This window comes from Cervus elaphus, chromosome 21 (assembly GCF_910594005.1).
Source record: "Cervus elaphus chromosome 21, mCerEla1.1, whole genome shotgun sequence".
Lineage (NCBI taxonomy): Eukaryota > Metazoa > Chordata > Mammalia > Artiodactyla > Cervidae > Cervus > Cervus elaphus.
In genome coordinates, this window is record NC_057835.1 from 4697517 (window position 1) to 4720403 (window position 22887).

The 22887-nt window shown below is 41.7% G+C and overlaps 2 protein-coding genes across 6 annotated transcripts in view; both read left to right on the top strand.

Annotated features, from left to right (window-relative positions):
* The window catches only part of LOC122678993 (GPI ethanolamine phosphate transferase 1-like), a 28684-nt gene extending 24002 nt beyond the window's left edge, over window positions 1-4682 (top strand). The window contains exons 9-12 of one of the 2 annotated variants that reach the window (XR_006336307.1): window positions 236-345; window positions 1471-1563; window positions 2250-2305; window positions 3784-4682. Coding sequence is in view for 1 of the 2 variants with exons in the window: in XM_043879185.1 (XP_043735120.1) it covers window positions 236-295; window positions 1471-1563; window positions 2250-2305; window positions 3856-3904 (258 nt within the window). In the remaining variant the exon portion in view is untranslated. The remainder of the gene's footprint in view (window positions 1-235; window positions 346-1470; window positions 1564-2249; window positions 2306-3783) is intronic. The other variant, XM_043879185.1, reaches the window with a different exon arrangement.
* A 6695-nt stretch (window positions 4683-11377) lies between these two features.
* Window positions 11378-22887, top strand: part of LOC122678994 (conserved oligomeric Golgi complex subunit 2-like) — a 32826-nt gene continuing 21316 nt past the window's right edge. For 3 of the 4 annotated variants that reach the window (XM_043879189.1, XM_043879188.1, XM_043879187.1), the window contains exons 1-2: window positions 11386-11597; window positions 20807-20968. In XM_043879189.1, the coding sequence (XP_043735124.1) occupies window positions 11526-11597; window positions 20807-20968 (234 nt within the window). In that variant the 5' untranslated portion in view covers window positions 11386-11525. Of the gene's footprint in view, window positions 11598-20806; window positions 20969-22887 lie in introns of all 4 variants that reach the window. The other variant, XM_043879186.1, reaches the window with a different exon arrangement.

The window sequence follows — 22887 nt, forward strand, 5'->3', positions numbered from 1 at the left end:
TTTCAGATTTAGGTTCTCATGAGTTCGTGTCCCTCTAGCAAATGACATTTGTTTAGAGATCAGTATCTGCTGTGTATGGAATAAGTATTTGATGATAATGGATTAAAATGGATATCATGGTTATCTTTCTTTTTTGTTTTCATGGTTATCTTTCAAAACCCAGTTATACAAATTAAATTACTTAATGTCCTTGTTGATCTGTTGCCGTCTTAGATTTCACTTCTTCTGTTTGCAGGCTGATGTTGCACCATTGATGGCAGCTCTTATTGGAGTTCCCTTCCCTCTTAATTCAGTGATAAAGAGTACAATCTTCTTATCAACTCTCAGAATAAAAGAAAAATTATCGTACAGTAAAATTTACTTTTTATGTGTTTCTGAATCCATTTAAAGAAAATTTATGACAAAGATATTGCTGGTTTGCTAAATCAGTGCTCCAGAGACTCAGGACAAAGAAACTCACTCCGGTTCCGTGGCAGAGCCAGTCTGCAGGGTCACCGACTCGCACTGTGCCTCTTGTACTGTCTGTTCCTTGACCCTGAAGCTTCAGATTCCAGTGTTTATTAGCATTTGAGTGGTCCAGCCTGGATTACTTGTCTACCCTTTAGTATGGGAAGGCAGGGGACCTCATTAGACTCACTATGCTCCATCTAATATCTCAGCTTCCAATGGAAATGTTTTTAAGATGGGAACTGGATGCTGAAAAACTACAAGACAAACAGAATCCATTCCCATCAGCCATTCTTTCCAGCCCTTCAAGTCAAAGTTTAAAAAAACAATATCATCTGCCTCAGAACCCTGACTCATCTGACCCCTGTAGTCATAAATGTGTGTGTATGTCTATAACTGAAACGAAAGTTTCACAAAACATCCTCACTTTTAAGTATAGTATAATAGTGTGGAGCTTCCCTGGTAGCTCAGTTGGTAAAGAACCTGCCTTCAGTGCAGGAGAACCTGGGTTCGATCCCTGGGTCGAGAAGATCCCCTGGAGAAGGAAATGGCAAACCACTCCAGTACTGCCTGGAAAATCCCAAAGACAGAGGAGCCTGGTGGGCTACAGTCCATGGAGTCACGAGAGCTGGGCATGATTTAGCAACTAAACCCTAATAGCATACTCCTATTTTTCTTATGCCTTTTTTTTTTTTAATGTGCTGGCTGTGGCCCACCATAGTAGCTTTTTGTGTATGCAGAGCATTTAGTTCATTGCCTACCGTATAGTAATCTTTTGATAAATGTTAGGTTTTATTGGACTTAATTCATCTCTTTTGCTTTATTTATTTTGTTATATCTATTTTGTGAGAAAAGTAATAGAACATTTTTCAGTTACGATTTAAAAAAAGTTTTTTAAATTATTCCACAAATGTATTTGCCCATGTCTTATCTCTGTTACTTCCCTTGTAAGTCTGTTGTGTTTTATAAGAATAACCTGAGCTTTGTTAGTAGTAATATTAAACCAGTGTTTATTATTCACAGGAAATCATTCCTGTGGACATACTTAATACCTCCGATCTCTTCAAAGCAGAGAGCATGTTTGCAAATGCAGTACAGATTCTTGAACAGTTCAAGGTAAAACAAGACCACACACAAATATGGACATGATTCCAATTTTAAAACTGAATATATCTTGTGGAAATACTTGATTTTGCATTTGAAGAAATGATTTTTGTAATGTATTATCTTTAACTTGTCTGTACCTGACTAGCGTCCTGCAGTTCCACATTTCTGAGGTGCAGTTTTCATGAATCAGTTTGAGGGTGTAGAATTAGCGCTGAGGAGTGTCCCTAACTGTTAGAGTACCACATATGCTTATAAAGACTGCAAACCAAGTCTCTGTCGATGGAATTTGCCTTGTAGAAGTAGTTTTAGAGGCTGCAACTTTTCATGTCATTCTGTGTATATTATTGTTTGCATTAACAACTTGAAGAAATGACCGTTTAACTGAAACTTTGTTATTCATAACAGTGTTAATGCAGCATAGCTTATTTTGTTTCCTAAGAGTTAAAAAGTATAGCTTAATTCTATGACAGTTTTTTTCTTTTGCAGGCTTGATATGCTTCATTCTCAGCTTATTGTAATGGTACTATATAGCATTAACATTTTCTTTACATATTTATGAAGTAGGATAGTAACACAAAATTCCATTTATTTCTATCACCCGAAGAACCATTTTAATGGATATTTGTATTTCAAAATGAAATTAGTTCATTTTTTTCTCTTTTCTAATATAAAATATATTCATGCTTCGTTTCCAGGTAAAAATGACTCGGAAAAAAGAAGCTACTTTATCATTTTTGTTTACACCATTGAAGTAAGTTTCTTATGTTTTTTATTAACTTGTAGGAAAGAATTTTTCACTGAGTTTGAATGCTTGACACAGTAGATGAGGTACTTAGAAAATTTGTCTTTTCTGTGTACATTAGTGTCATATACCAAATGAAAGCCTCTTCTATTGTTTTACAAATAATGAACCAGATGCTGTATACCTTTGAGTGGCTCGTAGAGGAGATACAGGGGTGCAGAAAGACAGGAAGCATGAAGGAGATAAACTCAGCAGGGCTTGACTGGGAAGGGGCGAGGGCTCTTAGCCTGGCCGACTGGGGAGATGCTTATGCCGTTCTGGCTTATAGAAAGAGAGGAGAGCTGGTGTGAGAGGTGAGGCTGAAGGCTACTGAGCTCAACTTGCATATGAAGATACAGGAATTAGTTAAAAATAGGGATTTGGATCTCAAGATAGAGATCAATCGTGTCTGACTCTGTGACCCCATGGACTGTAACCCGCCAGGCTCTTCTGTCCATGGGATTCTCCAGGCAAGAATACTGGAGTACTTTGCCATTTCCTTCTCCATATAGCACTAGTGGTCAGTCCTAAAGGAAATCGACCCTGAATATTCATTGGAAGGACTGATGTTGAAGCTGAAGCTCCAGTACTTTGGCCACCTGATGTGAAGAGCTGACTCATTGGAAAAGACCCTGATGCTGGGAAAGATCAGGACAGGAGGGGAAGGGGACGATTAAGAATGAGGTGGTTGGGGGAATTCCCTGGTGGTCCAGTGGCTAAGACTCTGCGCTCCTGATACAGGGGGGCTGGGTTCGATCCCTGGTCAGGGAACTAGATCCCACACGCCACAACTAAGACTCTATGCAGCCAAATGAATAAAAATAAATGTTTAAAAAAAAAAAAAAAAAGAATGAGGTGGTTGGATGGCATCACTGACTCAATGAACATGAATTGCAAACTCAGGGAGATAGTGAAGGACAGAGAAGCCTGGCATGCTATAGTTCATGGGGTTAAAGAGTCAGACACGACTTAGCGACTGAACAACAACAATAACATAGCACTAGTGTAATAGTCATGAACTAGAAGCTTTTACCCTCTGAAGCATGTAATTATGATTCACTATGGCAGCCTGCTTCTGTGTGTGTGTGTAGGAGAGCAAGAACAAAGCAAAATTCAGAGACTGCAAGTCAAAATTAATTATATAATATAATAATATATGTAATAATGTTAATGAAATATTATATTAATTATATACGTCAAAGGTAGAATTATCATTTGAATAGTGTCCCTAGTTGTAAGGTTATCATATATGCGTATAGAGAGTATAAGCCAAGTCTTTATCAATTAGAATTAGTTAGACTCCTAATCCTCCAATTAGAATGTGTCCTATATTATATCATTTAGATATCATATGCATCTGTTTATTAATAACATAGTAGTATAGTCAGACCATAACAAAATAAAGAAATAAATGAATAAGAAATATTTTATCAATTCTTGGTATGAAGAAGATACACAGGCTATTGAAAATAACAGTCACCTAGGATCAGCAACTTTATCAGGGAGATGCTCTTCTGCAGGAGGCTCAAGCGCACGTTGCCTGTCTTCTTCCCCTCGGCCGGGAGCTGACCGTGACCCTGCCCTGCTCTGAAGCTCAACACCTGCCTGGGAGCTGCTGCTACCTTTGTGCCAGCTGGGGGCCCGACAGAAGGGCTGATTCTCATCCATTGGCTCACCCGTCCTGCCTGCAAACTTGTCTGGCTGAAAAGCACCATTTGTCGAAAGCCTGCAGCGTGACCAAAAAAGCCCCAAGATAAAAAATTAACTTATGAGGAAATCGATCATTGAAGGAATAGCAAAGGACTAAAAATATTAAAATCCTGAAATCCTCAGAAGTATCTGAGAAGCTGTTTTACCTATAAAACAAAAAGTGGCACAAACTTTACAAAAGGAGAAGTACAGGGTGCATTGTTTAAAAATGGGAAATGTGTCTAAAACCTCATGGAACGATCAATTGTATAGGAATGAGCCAAAGGGGAGGCCAGTCCTCCAAATTAGAAGAGCAAGTAGACCTCAAATGAGGTGAAATGAGTTTTCAGTAATATACCGATTGATGAGGAGCTAAGGAAACCCTGGAAGGCATCATTTCTTCACCCCCCTTGCGAAGGAAACTTTAGGAAAAGGAAACGTTTCAAACTGTACAAGAAAGCACCCTTGCAGCATGCAGCAACGGAAGACGTGATGCGATTTGGAACAATTGAGGCAGACACCTTGATCAGAGCAGACACAGGGAGGGGTTCATTTCTGTAATGGCAAGCTGAGAGTTGAGAACAGTGGGGCAGGGATTTACTGGTTGTCATTATGCCCCTCTGTACTGTTTATTATTATTAAAAATTATATCTGTCTATATGTGTGTATGTGTGTGTGTGTAAGGCACTTTCAGTTCAGTCCAGTCACTCAGTCATGTCCGATTCTTTGCGACCCCATGGACTGCAGCACGCCAGGCCTCCCTGTCCATCTCCAACTCCCGGAGCTTACTCAAACTCATGTCCATTGAGTCGGTGATGCCATCCAACCATCTCATCCTCTGTCATCCCCTTCTCCTCCTGCCTTCAATCTTTCCCAGCGTCAGGGGCTTTTCCAGTGAGTTAGTTCTTCGCATCAGGTGGCCAAAGTATTGGAGTTTCAGCTTCAGCATCAGTCCTTCCAATGAATATTCAGGACTGATTTCCTTTAGGATGGACTGGTTGGATCTTCTTGCAGTCCAAGGGACTCTCAAGAGTCTTCTCCAATACCACAGTTCAAAAGCATCAATTCTTCGGTGCTCAGTTTTCTTTATAGTCCAACTCTCACATCCATACATGACCACTGGAAAAACCATAGCTTTGACTTGACGGACCTTTGTTGGCAAAGCAATGTCTCTGCTCTTTTTTTTTTTTTTTTTAAGCAGCTTTTCATTTATACCCAATATATAAGACAAAAGATAGACATGTAAGGGACAGAGTTTCTTTTTTTTTTTTTTCATTTATTTTTATTAGTTGGAGGCTAATTACTTTACAATATTGTAGTGGTTTTTGCCATGCATTGACATGAATCAGCCATGGATTTACATGTGTTCCCCATCCCGATCCTCCCTCCCACCTCCCTCCCCATCCCATCCCTCTGGGTCTTCCCAGTGCACCAGCCCTGAGCACTTGTCTCATGCATCCAACCTGGGCTGGTGATCTGTTTCACACTTGATAATATACATGTTTCAATGCTGTTCTCTCAGAACATCCCACCCTCGCCTTCTCCCGCAGAGTCCAAAAGTCTGTTCTATACATCTGTGTCTCTTTTTCTGTCCTGCGTATAGGGTTATCGTTACCATCTTTTTAAATTCCATATATACGCGTTAGTATACTGTATTGTTTTTTTAATATGCTGTCTAGGTTGGTCATAAGTTTTCTTCCAAGGAGCAAGCATCTTTTAATTTCATGGCTGCAGTCACCATCTGCAGTGATTTTGGAGCCCCCCAAAATAAAGTCTCTCAGTGTTTCCATTGTTTCCCCGTCTATTTGCCATGAAGTGATGGGACCAGATGCCATGATCTTAAGTTTCCTGTATGTTGAGTTTTGAGCCAACTTATTCACTCTCCTCTTTCACTTTTATCAAGAGGCTCTTTAGTTCTCCCTTTCTGCCATAAGGGTAGCAGAGAAGGCAATGGCAACCCACTCCAGTCCTCTTGCCTAGAAAATCCCATGGACGGAGGAGCCTGTAGGCTGCAGTCCATGGGGTCGATAAGAGTCAGACATGACTGAGCGACTTCACATTCCCTTTTCACTTTCATGCATTGGAGAAGGAAATGGCAACCCACTCCAGTGTTCTTGCCTGGAGAATCCCAGGGACGGGGGAGCCTGGTGGGCTGCCATCTATGGGGTCGCACAGAGTCGGACATGACTGAGGCGACTTAGCAGCAGCAGCAGCCATAAGGGTGGTGATATCTGCATATCTGAGGTTATTGATACTTCTCCCAGCAATCTTGATTCCAGCTTGTGCTTCATCCAGCCCAGTGTTTCTCATGATGTACTCTACATGTAAGTTAAATAAGCAGCATGACCCATGTATAGCCTTGAAGTACTCCTTTCCGGATTTGTAACCTGTCTGTTGTTCCATGTCTGGTTCTAACTGTTGCTTCTTGACCTGCATCCAGATTTCTCAGGAAGCAGGTCAGGTGGTCTGGTGTTTCCATCTCTTTCAGAATTTTCTTTAGTCCTGTTCAACTCTTTGTGACCCCATGGACTGTAGCCCGCCAGGCTCCTCTGTCCATAGGATTCTCCAGGCAAGAATTCTGGAGTAGGTGGCCATTTCCTTCTCCAGAGGATGTTCCCAACCCAGGGATTGAACCAGTGTCTCTCACGTCTTCTGCATTGGCTGTTGGCTTCTTTACCACTAATGCCACCTGGGAAACCCAAATATATATTAATATATATAACTTTTATAAAATATAATTTAAAAAGAAATAAAAAATAGAAAATTTCCTGGTGGTACAGTGGTTGGCACCTGGTGTTTTCACTGATGTGGGCCCAGGGTCCATCCCTGGTTGGGGAACTAAAAGTGTACAAGCTGTGCAATGCAGCAAAAAATAAATTAAAAACAAAATAAAATTTTTAAAATAACTTAAAAGATATTTTAATCATTGGCATGAATCATAAAATCATGCAAGCTATGGGCACAGATAAAGAAACTTATTCTTTCATATAAATAATAGAATCATCATGTTGAGTTATATATAAAATTCTTTTTAGTTATTTTAATATATTTAGGAAGCAGTTGGAGAGAGTTGACATTTTTTACAATATTGAACATTATTTATTTACCTCTTCTGTCATATCCCTAAGTAAAATTTTATCATCCTTCACCCAATATACATTTCTCATTATTTTATTCCTAGATATTTTATTTCCAAATATTATGAGTAGTATCCTGTTTTTCCTATCACATATGCTCAGTATACCAGGAAAAACAGTTATCATCATTTATCATTTGAGTACAATGGGTTCTTTAATTTTCTCTATCCCAATAAGTTCTTGTCATTTCTACACATCTCTTTTCTTTCAGTCACCTTTATATATTCACCTAATGTCAGCATTGTCCACTTTGAAACTACAATGTAAAGTAATTATTGGCACATAAACATTATAAAAGATGAAAGTATACTGTGGTTACATATTCTTTTTGTACAACAGAGCTTCCCTGGTGACTTAGATGGTAAAGAAACTGCCTGCAATGTGGGAGACCCGGGTTCAATCCCTGGGTTGGGAAGATCCCATGGAGAAGGAAATGTCAACCCACTCCAGTATTCTTGCCTGGAGAATTCCATGGACGGAGGAGCCTGACAGGCTACAGTCCATGGGGTTGCAAAGAGTCCGACACAACTGAGCGACTATCACTCACTCAGGTTCTTGTTGCAAGTAATTGTTCAATGAAGTCCTTCCTTCTTGAATAAGTACTGTATTTCTTTTTTCTTCTTATAAATATATTGTTCACTCATTGGTGCATAAGTGTGAGAAAATTTATCTCTGAGGTATTGAGAACTGAAAATTCAGTCTTGAGATTTTGCTCATGTGATCAGTTTCACCAGCATCATTAGATTTTGGTTTATTAATGTCTCTTTACCATTCGTCCGTTGTCTTATCTAGTCACTTTTAGCATGAGTAATTGGTCTGTCCAGCACCATTTCCCCAACCCCACACCATGGTGCCTTGGTTAAAGGTGTGGATGTGCAACCTGTGCTGTGGGATTTGCAGTTATCACTCAGTAACACTGTAGCATTGAGCTAAAAGTCACACCTCTCAGAGCCAAGATGGATTGGTTATTGAAACTGCTAATTGTATTAGGTGGGACATTGGCAGTTTGTAAGAAAATGTGTTTTTTTTCCTTGACTTGTAAATGGAGGTGTTTGGGGAGCAGGAAATGATGTGGTGCTTGGAATTTGTCTTTAAAGACACTCCAGGCCAAAAAAGGGAGTGTTAGTGCAGTGGTAGGAGAGGACAGATGATTGCTGAAGCAAGGTGAGGGCTACATAGAGCGGGGTGGGGTTTTCTGTGCCCTCCAGAGTTGTGTGTATGTTTGAAACTTTTCACTAAGAGTGAGTGAACCAAAAACAAACAATAAGGATTTCCAAAGTGCGTGTACATTTCATAATTGCAATTTATTTGATTTTCCAGATAGATTCCAGCTCTCATCCTATCCATTAGCTTCCCTAGACATGAAGCAGGGATATTCCCTTTGACAAGACTTGCCAGGTCCAATGCTAGTGAGCACACTGGTCTGGATTCTGCCCGTTCACTTCAGTCACTCAGTTGTGTCTGACTCTTTGTGATCCCACAGATTGCAGCAAGCCAGGCCTCCCTGTCAATCACCAACTACCAGAGCTTGCTCAAATTCAAGTCCATTGAGTCAGTGATGCCATCCAACCATCTTATCTTCTGAGGTCAACTTCTCCTCCTGCCTTCAATCTTTCCCAACATTAGGGTCTTTTCAATTGAGTCAGTTCTTTGCATCAGGTGGCCAAAGGGTTGGAGTTTCAGCTTCAGCATCAGTCCTTCCAGTGAATATTCAGGATGCTTTCCTTTAGGATTGACTGGTTTGATCTCCCTGCAGTCTAAGGGACTCTCAAGAGTCTTCCTCAACACCACAGTTCAAAAGTATCAATTCTTCAGCACTCAGCCTTCTTTACAGGCCAACTCTCACATCCATACATGACTACTGAAGAAATCATAGCTTTGACTATATCAGTCTTTGTTGGTAAAGTAATGTCTCTATTTTTTAATATGCTGTCTATGTTGCTAAAGCTTTTCTTCCAAGGAGCAAGCATCTTTACATTTCATGACTGCAGTCATCATTTGCAGTGATTTTGGAGCCAAAATAAATAAATAAATAAAGCCCGTCACTGTTTCCGTTGTTTCCCCATCTATTTGCTATGAAGTGATGGGACCAGATGCCATGATCTTAGTTTTTTGAATGTTGAGTTTTAAGCTAACTTTTTCACTCTCCTCTTTCACTTTCATCAAGAGGCTCTTTAGTTCTTCACTTTCTGCCATAAGGGTGGTATCATCTGCACATCTGAGGTTATTGATATTTCTCCTGGCCATCTTGATTCCAGCTTGGGCTTCTTCTAGCCCAGCGTTTCTTGTGATGTACTCTGCATATTACTTAAATAAGCTGGGTGACAGTATACAGCCTTGACATACTCCTTTGCCAATTTGGAACCAGTCTGTTGTTCCATGTCCAGTTCTAACTGTTGCTTCCTGACCTGCATACAGATTTCTCAAGAGGCAGGTCAGGTGGTCTGGTATTCCCATCTCTTTCAAAATTTTCCACAGTTTATTGTGATCCACACAGTCAAAGGCTTTGGCATAGTCAATATGCAGAAGTAGATTTTTTTTCTGGAACTCTTGCTTTTTCAATGATCCAGAGGATGTTGGCAATTTGATCTCTGGTTCCTCTGCCTTTTCTAACACCAGCTTGAACATCTGGAAGTTCACGGTTCATGCATTGCTGAAGCCTGGCTTGGAGAATTTTGAGCATTAAGTTACTAGCGTGTGAGATGAGTGCAATTGTGTGGTAGTCTGAGCATTCTTTGCCATTGCCTTTCTTAGGGATTGGAATGAAAACTGACCTTTTCCAGTCCTGTGGCCACTGCTGAGTTTTCCGAATTTGCTGACATATTGAGTGCAGCACTTTCACAGCATCATCTTTCAGGATTTGAAATAGCTCAACTGGAATCCCATCACCTCCACTAGCTTTGTTTGTAGTGATGCTTCCTAAGGCCCACTTGACTTTGCATTCCAGGATGTCTGGCTCTAGGTGAGTGATCACACCATCGTGATTATCTGGGTCGTGAAGATCTTTTTTGTATAGTTCTGTATATTCTTGCCACCTCTTCTTAATATCTTCTGCATCTGTTAGGTCCATACTATTTCTGTCCTTTGTTGTGCCCATCGTTGCATGAAATGTTCTCTTGGTATCTCTAATTTTCTTCAAGAGATCTCTAGTCTTTCCCATTGTATTGTTTTCCTCTATTTCTTTGCCTGATCACTAAGGAAGGCTTTCTTTTCTTTGAATTGATCACTGAGGAAGGAGATACGGAATAGTTTCTGCCATATCAATAAACAAAGGATATCACAGTCGTCAGCAATTGCAGCCACCATGGAAGTTGAGCTAGTGAGCCCTGAGGGTATTCAGGATGGAAATAGTGCCTGCCATCTAGTAGCCATCAAACTGCAGCCATTCCCTATGGTGAGCCCTGAGGAAGCTCAGGATGTGAAAACAGACTTCTGGCCCCAGATAGTTTAGGGGCATATCAAAGGAATAATTTCAGTAAGCCTAGTCTCTTGCATCTTCCCGTACATAGAAAAGCACTAAATTTCTCAACTTGGGATATCTGGTTTTCTTTCAGTTACAAAACATTTTTGACGTTCAGACTACCTACACTTTGTTGCAAAACTTCTATATAACCTGTCCCCCACCTCCCTGCCTCCTCAGAGCAGTTCTCTCAGGGTCACTTGAGCCGCTGTCTCCCGGACTTGAAGTCCCAAAAATTCTCACCAAATAAAACATAACTCTCAACTTCTAGGTTGTGAATGGTTTCTAAGGAGATTACAAATAAATATGTATGCACATGTATTTGTGTGCTATGTTCTGACTAGCTAGGTAATGAGGTGCTCTTTAAGAAGAATGAAGACCAAAGTTACTCAAAGGCGCTCCCTTAAGAAGAGTGAAGACCCAAGGTTTTTCCGACCTCCCACTTGGATCTGAGCCAGACCCTGGAGCAAGATCAGGGAGGAGATGCTGGAAGAATGCTGCAGGTAGATTTTTCCCAGTGGAAACGGTGGCTGGAGAGGAAGCCCCAGACTCCTCCAGCCAGTGCTCTTCAGCCTCAGACCTACCTCACTGGGAGCCAGACTGCCCAACCCAGCTTGCCTGAGCTGCAGTGCCGCCCTCCGCCGCACGGAGGCAGCATGACCTACAGCGCGGTGGCAGCGGCGATCCCCACGCCCCTCTTGGCGGCGGCGGGCGGAGGCCGTGCGGCGGAAGCCAGCCCGCGGAGCTCTCGCTGATTGGCCGCGGTGCGGCCGCTGCCATGTTGGCCGAAGTGGCGTTCTCTGCCGGGGCAACTGGCTCTGGCTGCGGCTGCCAGGTCCTTGTGCACAGGGTCTTCCTTCTTCCCCTCGCCCGCGGTAGGCGCTGAGAGGCGGCGTCCGGCGGGATGGAGAAAAGTAGGATGAACCTGCCCAAGGGGCCGGACACGCTGTGCTTTGACAAGGACGAGTTCATGAAGGTGCGCCCGGGGGGCTGCGCTCCCCGAGCCGAGGCGGGTGGCCTGTCTTTCTTTCCCTCCGGGGCCTAGTCCAGCTGCTGGGCCGCGCACGCCCCGGATCAGCTCCCGGCGGGACCTCGCTGCCTTCGCAGCGAGTCTTTGGCCTCAGGTGGGGCCGGGGCAGCCTGCTGTGAGAAGGCACTTCTGTGAAATGGTTGCATGGTGACGAAAAGGCCTGAAGTTGTGGGCAAGTGGTTTTGAGCTAGGTGTAAAAGCTCCTGTTATTGCCCGAGCCCGTTACCATGCAGTGCAGTCGGAATTGCCAGATCCTGGGCAGACAGAAGTTTGTCGATCGCTGCCTTGCACCTAGAAGCTCAGTACGAATGTATTGACCAAATTTCTGGACCCACGTCTCTACCTAGGGATTAGGTGGGTGGAAAAGGCACTCAATCGAAAGTTTGTCCTTAACGTTCGCCTAAAGTTTCTGAATGGGATATTTAAAAGATTAGACTCTTATTACTGATTTTGTTGCAGTACACCAAAGCATACCATTTTGCTTCTCTAAAGTTACTCTACTTTTTATAAGGTGAACTTGAGGTTGGTCTGAAGGTAAATATCAGCTTACATGAAAAGTTGAAATATGATGGATATTAAAGGTTTATCCGGCACAGCCTTGAAAGTGTCCAAGATTCGAATCAGAGCTGGGAGGAACTTTGCATATTCTTTTGGGGTAATGCTCTGGAACTGTACATATACCATCAAGAAATACAGTTATGCTTTATTTCTAAGGATTGGGGGTTTTGATACCACTTAGTTACTGCTTTCAGTGTTAAAAAGTTAAATGTTTTGGCTTAGTAGACACTTAAATTTTTGAGCAACTGAATTTAAGTCTTACTTTTTTTTTTTTTGATGACTTCAAGTCTTAGTATGTTTTTTGCTTTTTAGCTTCATTAGTTTATCTTTTTGATGCTTGCATTCAGTTCACAGTCTCTAGTTTTAAACAGTATTTACATATGTTCTTTTTTATAGCTGAGTAGTATGTACCACATGGACTTGAGCTTGGGCAAACTTGGGGAGATGGTGAGGGCCGGGGAAGCCGGGTGTGCTGCAGTCCACGGGGTCGCAAAGAGTCAGACATGACTTGGGGACTGAACAACACCACATCTTCTTTATCCATTCCTGTGAACTTTTAGATTGTTTCCATGTCTTGGCCTTTGCGAATAGTGCTGCAGTGAATACTAGGGTGCGTGTATCTTTTCAAAGGATGATTTTCTTCAGATAAATGCTCAGGAGTGGGGTTGCTGAATGATATGGTAGTTCTATATTTAGTTTTTAAAGGAACTTCCATATTGCTCATCAAAAAGAGGAAAATAATGCCATTTGCAGCTACATGGATGGACCTGGAGATTGTCATACTAAGGGAAGTAAGTCAGACAGAGAAAGATAAATATATCATTCACATGTGGACTCTATTAAAAATGATACATGCATGCGTGTATGCTCAGTCTTAAGCAACTCTTTGAAACCTCATGGACTGTAGCCTGCCAGGTTCCTCTGTGCATGGGATTCTCCAGGAAAGAATCCTGGAGTAGTTTGCCATTTCCTTATCCAGGGATATTCTTAACCCAGGGATGAAACTCATGTCTCCCATGTTTCTTTGCATTGGCGGGTAGATTGTTTACCGCAGAGCCACCTGGGAAGCCTGAAAAGTGATAACAGATGAACTTATTTACAAAACAGACTCGCAGATCTCAAAATTAAATTTATGGTTCAGTTGCTTAGCTGTGTCTGACTCTTTGCAACCCCATGGACTGCAGCACGCCAGGCCTCCCTATCCCATCGCCAACTCCAAGAGTTTACTCAAACTCATGTCCACTGAGTTGGTGATGCCATCCAACCATCTCATCCTTTGTTGTCCCCTTCTCCTCCCACCTTCAATCTTTCCCAGCATCAGGGCCTTTTCCAATGAGTTAGTTCTTTGCATCAGGTGGTCAAAGTATTGGGGTTTCAGTTTCAGCATCAGTCCTTCCAGCGAATATTTAGGACCAGTCTCCTTTAGGATGGACTGGTTGGATCTCCTTGCAGTCCAAGGGACTCTCTAGAATCTTCTCCAACACCATAGTTCAAAAGCATCAATTCTTCGATGCTCAGCTTTATTTGTGGTCCAACTCTCACATCCATACATGACTACTGGAGAAACCATAGCCTTGACTAGTCGGACCTGTATGGTTACCGAAGGGGAGGCATGGGGAGAGGTGATAAGTTAGGAGACTGGGATTAACGTATACACACTACTGTATGTAAAGCAGATCAGCAGAGGTTCACTGTGCAGCACAGGGAGCTCTGCTAGCACTTCAGTGACCCACGTGGGAGAGGAGCCCCAGGCAGAGTGGGTCCACGCGTGCACACAGACGAGCTGCTCTGCAGCACGCCCGGGACTGGCACAGCCGTGCATGCCAGCTGTAGTAAAAAATTAAGTGATGCAGTTTCAGAAAAAAGCAGTTACATCTGGATCTTCTCCAGTGTGGCCATGTATTTTTCTTATGCAGGCCATCTAGACCCAGGAGTAATGTACTCTTGTCCTTGTACAGTGATGTTTCTGCTAAACCTCTGTGATGAAGGGCGTCATTTGAAAGGGAGTACCACGTGAGCTTGCCGATCCAGAAACGCTTTGTTCCATCCGCTGGCTGAGACCTGTCCTGGAGCAAGGGTAGGAAGAAAGAGCGTGATGAGGTGAGGTGTGCTGAAAGAAGCCAAGGCACAAGCAGAGATGAGGGGCTTTGTTCTGTTCGGGAATCTCAGAATACAGAGAGCTTAGCCTGACCAACTTTGCCTTCTCCAAGGCTTCCTTCAGGCCCAACACCAGCATTCTTTCTGACTTGCTAGCCCCACCATGTTTCTTGCTCTGAACTGATAGAAAGCCTTTGGGAAGAGAGGCTTCAGAAAGTAGAAACCTCACAATAAGTTCTAAAGTACAACTTGATGAAGGGGAGAGCAAACTGGGGAGGTGGCTGAAATGGCAGCAGTTTCATATTCTTTCATGCCTCCTAAGCCTCTGAATGTGCTCTGTAGTTTGTAGTGCTAATACGTATGACCACTTCACATGGAAGAGCAAAATACATAGGACAGCCACCCTGTGTTAAATGTTGATTTTCTAAGTGAGACTTGGAGATAAAGGTTACTTGCAATTTATGTTTCCTTCAGAGAGACATTTTAAAAGTTTTGGTCACATGGCAGAAATGATAGGTAGAGAGTTTGCCTTTGGGGTTATATTTCTTAAGTCTGTCTGATTCAATGCATATTGTAATTTGTGCCTGTGAGAAAGTTAGAGAATGTCCGATTTGCATTAGGAGAGTGAAAGTTACTCAAAAAATCCAGTCATTGGAAAATTTGTTTCCAGTCAAAGGAAACTTGTGTCACACACATGATGAGGCCCTATTAGGACAATGGTAGCAATCATTCATTTAATAAACAGGCACTCATTGATCACCTTGGAGAAGGAAATGGCAACCCACTCCAGTATTCTTCCCTGCAGAATCCCATGGCCTGAGAAGCCTGGTGGGCTACAGTCCATGGGGTTGCAGAGAGTTGGACATGACTGAGTGTCTATCACTTCACTTCACTGATCACCTGCTTTGTGTCCACCAGCAGTCTAGACTGGATAGTACAAGGGTAGATAAGATTTAGGCTTTTAGTGTGGTCACAGAAAGACCACAGTGTGTGCTGAGAAACTGGACTTAGTCCAAGAGGCTGCGAGGATAACCAGAATTGAGACTGGAAAAGTAGAAAGACAGCTGGGTGGGACTGCAAGTTGTTCTCGTGTACTGCACTGAGGGGTTTGCGCTTGATGAGTTACGGTCAGGTGGAAAGCAGGAAACGATGTAGTCATGTCTGTTGCATTGAACCCGTGTTAGAGGATGCTGGGCCACTGGTTACTTCAGGTTAATATGGGGTTCTGGTTCAAGGGGAAATTAGGTTGGATTTGAACTGATGAGCTAATATTTTGATTTGGGCCATTCTTGCACATGTATTTCAGTCCTAACTCAATGTCGTAGTGGTATCTCAGACTTTCAGGAAGTTATTTAATAAATGCTTAAGAAACAACCAACTACCTTTCTGAACATAGAGGGAAAAGGCTACTTAAAATGCTTCAGTGGTCCTTGTAAGATCTAATGAGAAATACAGAGCAGAGGACAGATTTGTGAAGGATGTAGGTGATCAGAAGACAAAAGTGGCAGATGGGAGTAGAGGTACCATCACTTGGGGACTTCTGTCACTTGGTAGTAGAGGTGGTGACGACATCATATCATTAGTTTTGTGAGCTTAAAAAATACAAAAATCCTTTGCGAGGGTTGATGGCCAACTAATACATGAAGTAGGACATGAGATACTAGTAGTACAGAGGAGAAGAGGCTATGAACAAAGATAACTTAGACGAATTCACCTAGGTGTGCTGCTGAAATCTGTCCTTCTATCTCAGCATATGACTTCTATTTTATAGAAAAAATAGTGCCATCAGATGGGAACTTCTTCATCTTAACTGATGACAGCTCCATTCTTGTGTATGTACCCATTCCCTTTCTCCTCCTCACCTGTTTGGAAAAGGGGTTTTCCTTCCTGAGGTTGGTCCTTCCTACCCCACTCCTCCCCGTGCTTGGAGCCCAGACCCCCTGGTACTCTCCCCACCCTCTGATTCCCCTCTCCTCTGACCTCATCCCCAGTGGCTTTCAAACACACTCCTGCTTTGGTCTCTTCCTCTTGACCCTCCTGCCTCTAGTCATTTTCATGTCATTCTCTTCCACATCCCAGCCAAACCCTTGAGTTGTTTTTACTTTCTTATATGCTGATTGGCTATTTGTATATCTGCTTTGGAGAAATGTCTATTCAGATCCTTTGCTAATTTTTTAATTGGTTTATTTGTCTTTTAACTGTTGAGTTGTAAGAGTTTTTTATATTCTGGATGTTAGACCCTTGTCAGATACATGATTTGCAAATATTTTCTCCCATTCACTGGGTTGTCTTCTCACTTTGTAAATAATGTGTTTTAACACACAAGTTTTAATTTTGATTGAGTTCAGTTTATCTGTTATCTTGATGCTTTTGTGTCAATCACTGCCTAATTCAAGGGCACACAGATTTTCACCTGTTTTCTTCTTAAAATTTGATTGTTTTAGCTCTTCTATTTGTCTTTTAATCTATCTTGAGTTAAATTTTTGTGTATAGTGTGAGGTTGGTATCTAAATTCATTCTCTTCCATGTGGATAATTTCTAGATAATAATATCAATTGCTGGATGTTTAGTAAATCTACAGTGTAAAGTGAAACTCTCTGGGAAATGAAATGTGGCAGTTATTACTACATGCCACTTTGAGTCTGAAGTCGTTTGCTGTCAGAGCAAAAGCTCCGATATTCACAGGTGTTCTCAGTCATTTTCTCTTGTGTGGGGCAGCATTTGTTTATCCAAGAACAAATACATAAATGGCAAACTGAGCACTAATATTGCCTAATAGCATTTGTTAGAGCTCAAGTTATATGACTTAGAATGCCATCGTGACGTTCAGATCTGAACTTCATCCGCTTGAAGTTCACACTTTCAAAGTAACAAGCCGAGTGCTCTGCATAGTCATACGGCTGGTCAGTACCAAGGCCAAGCTGCCAGGCTGAGTCCTGCCCCCACATTCTTTCTGTGATTGTTGTGTAACTGTGAGTCTAAGGTGTTATCTTAGGTAGTCTCAAGAAGTAAAAGAAACAGATGGTTTTTCAGTAGGTGGCTGTGAAATTATAGTTTGGTAAGAAATCTCTTATCTGACACTATTATAGCAGGTGTTTGGGTGATTAATTAAGAAAGTCAGTTTTTGTAAGTACTCTTACAGAATGGTGCATGCTGTCCTTAACATATGTGTATATTTGTTCCACATTGATGTGGCTCGAAACTCTTTTCTCTGAAAATCTGTCTGTGAATTCTATTTTTTTGTTGTTGTTGTACTTTAAGTTGAATGAGAATCCCAAGGCATTTGCAGAGAATCTGGTATAGAATCCTTCAAGATTTGTATGATTCTCCTTCCCACAGCACTACCTGGTTCATGGTCATCTCATACATTTAATATAATTCAGCAAAAATTGTCTTATCAGTTTCTCAGTAGCAGGTCTTTGCAAAGCATCTGCTGTAGTTTTCATGAAAACAGTTATCACTGTGTACTTATATTTTATTGGTTTATACAATGTTTAATAAAATTATGTAATTTTGGTGATAAGTATAAGTGGCCTTACCAAGTTTGGGAATCATCGTACCTGATACTTGATAACTAAACAGCTCAGTTAGTACCGAAGTCATAAGTAGACAGCAATTTGCTGTCTGTATGCCTGTGTGCCTTCCACGGGCATCAGAATGTTATAAAGGGAAACAGGGCATAATGATTCTGTGAACAATGCTTGGAAGTTGGTTTTGAAAGATTTTGAACATCTGTTCAGTTGAATACTCAACATCCATATAAAATGTCAATACCAATTAATATGTATTATGAAAAGACATTGAAGCTATATGTAAAAGGAGAAAAATAGCTTAGAAAAGATCTATTAAGATTCTGTGTGTGTGTGTCTGTGCATGTGTGTGTGAACATAGGAAAAGGTCAAGGGTTTCATGCAAGGAGGATCCCACACGCTTACCTCCTCCCGTGGACGCAGGAGATCGGTAGCTACTCGTGGAACAGTTTCCTCCTCTGAGCAGCTCCTGCACATCTGGCCGACAACCCACTCAAGGTGGATGGGAGAGGCTGAGACATGGCCTCACCATCCAGCCCCCTCCCAGCATGCTGACCCACAGTTGGAAGGAAGCTACCATCCCCAGCTGCTCCCTGAGAAGTGAAGGGTCTGAACCCTAAACACGGCAGCCCTCCTTTAAAGACTTGCACCTGGGAGATGAGCCCCCAAACATCTACCTTTGAAAGTCAGTGGAACTGGCATCTGCAAGACCCACCAGGCTCATGATGTGAGAAACAGCTTTTGAAGGGCAGCATGAACTTGGTCACCCTCCTGGGGCCTGGCAGAGGGACAGCGGCTGAAATGGGCCCAGACTTTCTGTGAAAGAGGCTTGTTTATCTTAAAGCATCAGCCTGAGGGGCCGGCCTCTCATTTAACACTCTCTGGGGGCTTGAAGGCTGGCAGGAGCCATCTTTGCCCTCTCTGCCTCATTCCAGCTGAACAGTATCTCCTATAAAGGAACTTGGGTACTTGTCTGGTGCCCCGATGTTTGCAGTTGCTGCCCAGAGACACATCTAGGTCACCTGGCTTTGGTGGCCAGTGAGGTATACATCTGTAGGTCCCCAGTGTTCACTGCAGTGTTACTTGCAATAGTCAAGACATGGAAGCAGGCTTAGTATCCATTGATAGACGAGTAGATAAAGAAACCATGATATATACACACCACACACACACACAGAGGAATATTATTCAGCCATGAAAAGGAACTAAATCTGGACTCCCCTGGTGGTACTGAAAGGAAAAGTTAAAATTTGACATGACCTCCTGCTCGTTCTGCCTGTGTAACTCAGCTTGCTCCTTGCAAAGTCTGGATCGGGTAGGTCACGCAGTCTCAGAAAGTGGGGATTTAAGATACGAGGAACTGGAGCTTATCTCACCACCCTTGTCCTGCTCTTTGCAATTCCACAGCCCCTGTAAACCTGCTTAATCATGCCTTTCCATATAAAGGTCAGGCATTCACCTCCCCATCTTGACTGCTGTTCCCATGCACACGAAACTGCTTCATTTAAACCAGCCTATTAGCAGCTAGTGTTGCCCACTACAGTCTATCTATGAAAACTCTGTAACCCCGCTGTTTGGGGCTCAGAGCTTAGAGTGTTAACTGCTCTGGGCCCGCTAGCGTAGTAAACGTGAGTTCTCCAACTCTCCGAGTGTGGTGCTTGGTTTCTTGAGTACTGGTTTCTACAACAGTACAGTGGCTCAGAATCTGCTTGCCAATTCAGGGGACACAGATTTGATCCCTGGTCCGGGCAGATTCAACATGCCACAGAGCAGATAAGCCTCTGAGCCACAGCTAATGTCCCTGTGCTCTAGAGTCCATTGCCCACAGCAAGAGAAACCAGCACAATGAGAAGTCTGCAAACCGCTACACAGAGTAGCCCCTGCTCGCCACAACTAGAGAAAGCCCGCATGCAGCACTGAAGATGCAGCACAACCAAGAATAATAAATCAAAATATTTTCAAAAAAGAAAGAAATCTTGCCATTTGTGGCAGCGTGGATGGACCTTGAGGGCATTAATGCTACATGACATCAGTTAGAGAAAAATGATCACGATCTCACTTTTATGTGAAATCTATAAAACAAAACAAAAATTAACTCAAAGGTACTGAGAACAGATTGGTGGTTGCCAGAGCAGGGGGTGGGGAGTGGACGAAATGGGCGAAGAGGTCAACTGGTACAGACTTCTAGTTAATCAGTTAAATAAGTCATGGGGATGTGATGTATAGCATGGTGACTATAGTTAATAATACTGTACTGTATATTTGAAAGTTTCAGAGAGTAAATCTTAAAATTTATCATAGCAAGAAAAGGAAATTTTTAACTGTGTGATGGATGTTACCTCATCCATCCTCACAGTGAAAATATTTGGGAAAAAAATTCCAGAAAATTTCAAAGCACAAAATTTGAATTTGCTGTGACAAATAGTTGGCAACTCTTTACATAGTATTTTCAATGATCTATATAACATTTATATTTTATTAGGTATTATGTAATCTAGAGATGATTTAAAGTGTATGTAAATACTGTGCCATTTTATTGTAGAGACTAGGACATACCTAGATTTTGGTGTCTTTGGGGGTCCTGAAAACAGGCCCTCATGGATGCTGAGGGATGGCTTTATTTATAGGTTGAAATTGTCACAGTGAATATTTGTTACTTTTAAAACTTAAGGGAAAAGGAACTACTTCTGTTCTGAGAAGAGCCTATTTAATGTGTGTAGTTGAAAACAAATGAGATCCCTTTTGGGAGTTGGGCAGCAGGAGAGAATGCTCTTGGTCAGCGGCCTCCATCTTGGCACCTTGATGTGTGCAAGCGCCTTTCTGTCCTGTGTGTTAAAGTGCTTTATCCTGACAGCAGTTCACCTTTCAAATGGATAGAATGGCGTTTCTCTGTTGTTCTCTCTCCTTTTATTTGTATATGTAAAATGTGATATTGTTGCAATAATTCTTTTTTTCTGGTTTTATTTTTAGGAAGACTTTGATGTCTATCACTTTGTGTCTGACTGTCGGAAGCGAGTCCAGCTGAAAGCACTTAGAGATGACCTGGAGCTCTACTATAAGCTGCTTAAAACAGCCATGGTTGAGCTCATCAACAAGGACTATGCAGACTTTGTCAACCTGTCAACAAACCTGGTAAACTTGAAATCCACAGTTCCTACCTGTCAGTGTATTTACTCATGTACTGCACACTTTTTTTCTCACTCATGTTTCTTCTTAACAGCTCTGAGTCTTTTTAGAAACCTTTTAGTTATTTTCCCCCCCAGAAACTTGAAGGGATTGCTAATCTTGATTAATAAAGGAACTAAACTTTCTTGATACACATGTTTTGTGTTTAGTTTAGTTTGATTATTTTTGAATGACTTATTAAGAAGTGGTGAAAAGTAAAGGATAGCAATACCAAGAGCGTTTGTTTTTGTTAGTTGCTAATTGATTCCCATGAAATCTCACCAGTTTAGACTAATTTCCGAGAGCAGATATCAACTCTTCTTAAGGAAATGTTTCATTTACTTTGAGGTACATGTGCTAGCCAGAGATAGGTTGAGAAAACATTGGCCAATATTGATCGTTAAGAAGCCTCTTTTTATACATTTTATAAAAATGTAGGAATTGTTTATAAGAAGCATATCAATTACTTGGAAAACTTGTTTAGAAACACTTGAGTTTTCATACTTGCGAAAGTCTTGTTCATATTTTGTTTTTAAGTCTGTTTGTCGAAAGAGGTATGGAAGTAGCCATCTCTATGGGAATTTCAAGAAGCATTGAGAATAATGAGCCATATTTGCTTTTGGGAAATACACCACTAAGATAAATGTTCCAGTAGGAATAGAGACCCTGAAAATTTTATTTCCATCCTATTTAATTTGGATTTTTCTGAAGGGTTGTAATAATGCTTAGGAGAGATGTAGCCATCAGACTTTCATATCAGCTGGTTGAATATCATAAACAACAGAGATAGCTATTGTTCCTGTTAGTTTTTTAAGTCATTTAAAATTTCATCCCAAAGGCAAATTGTGCATAGGAATTTTTGATTTATTATGACTTTCCTTATTTTTATAGTGCTTATGTATCAACAGGTTTTTCACATTCAAGGAGCAATGTTTATGGCCAAATAACATTTTTGTTACGTAGTTACTAGCAGCATATAATTGTACAGAAAGAATAACCTAAGCCTAATACTGCTTTGATCATTAAGCATAGGCTTCACTGTTAATCCTGGCCCTGATGCGTCTGTGCCAGCATGCTTTTGCCTTTAGGTTGGTATGGACAAGGCCCTCAGTCAGCTTTCTGTGCCTTTGGGACAGTTACGAGAAGAGGTTCTGGTACGTCCCCAGAATTATTTAACAGTCAACAATCTACCATAAAACATATTACACTTGTTTGCCTTCTCCAAGAATTCTTTTTTATTAATCTGTTAGATTGTTGTGGTTGGTGTTTTTTAATGTTCCATGATTATAGTGTAATACTTTCAAAATGTAAATGATTTGCATGTGATATTACAACCTAAGAAACATATTTGGTTTGAAGACAGCAAATTCTCAAGAGTAGAGTAGACACTTTTAAATGTCGGGGAGGAGGAGAAGGGTATTTCAAAAATTAAATTTGTTAATACCACCTCACCCATGTATAAGTGGTCTCCAGCTTAGAACTGGCTTACTTATATTTTAAAATTTGTCATTTTACAAGTATTTTCCCAGACAATATTTTAAATGTAGTTAGATTCGTGGATCAGTTTATACCAGCCATTTAACCCCTGATGTAACTGAAGGGTAATATAAATGTCGTGTAATACCTAGTTTCTCTGAGAAAATCTCTCCTTTGGGAATGGAACTGTCTGCCCCTAAGCCATGAGAACAGGGACTTCATCCGGGTGAACAGTGGAGAGGGAGTTTTGGTGTCACCTCCAACAGAAAACTGCCGCCCTGTCCTCCCCTCACCCTCTGGGCTGGGCTAGGCACCTCGCCCTCCATCCTCCCTTTGTTGTGAAGCACTGCACCGTCACTTCCTGTGTGTGTCAGCACTGGACCACGCCAGACCACGTGGCCTTATGCTCC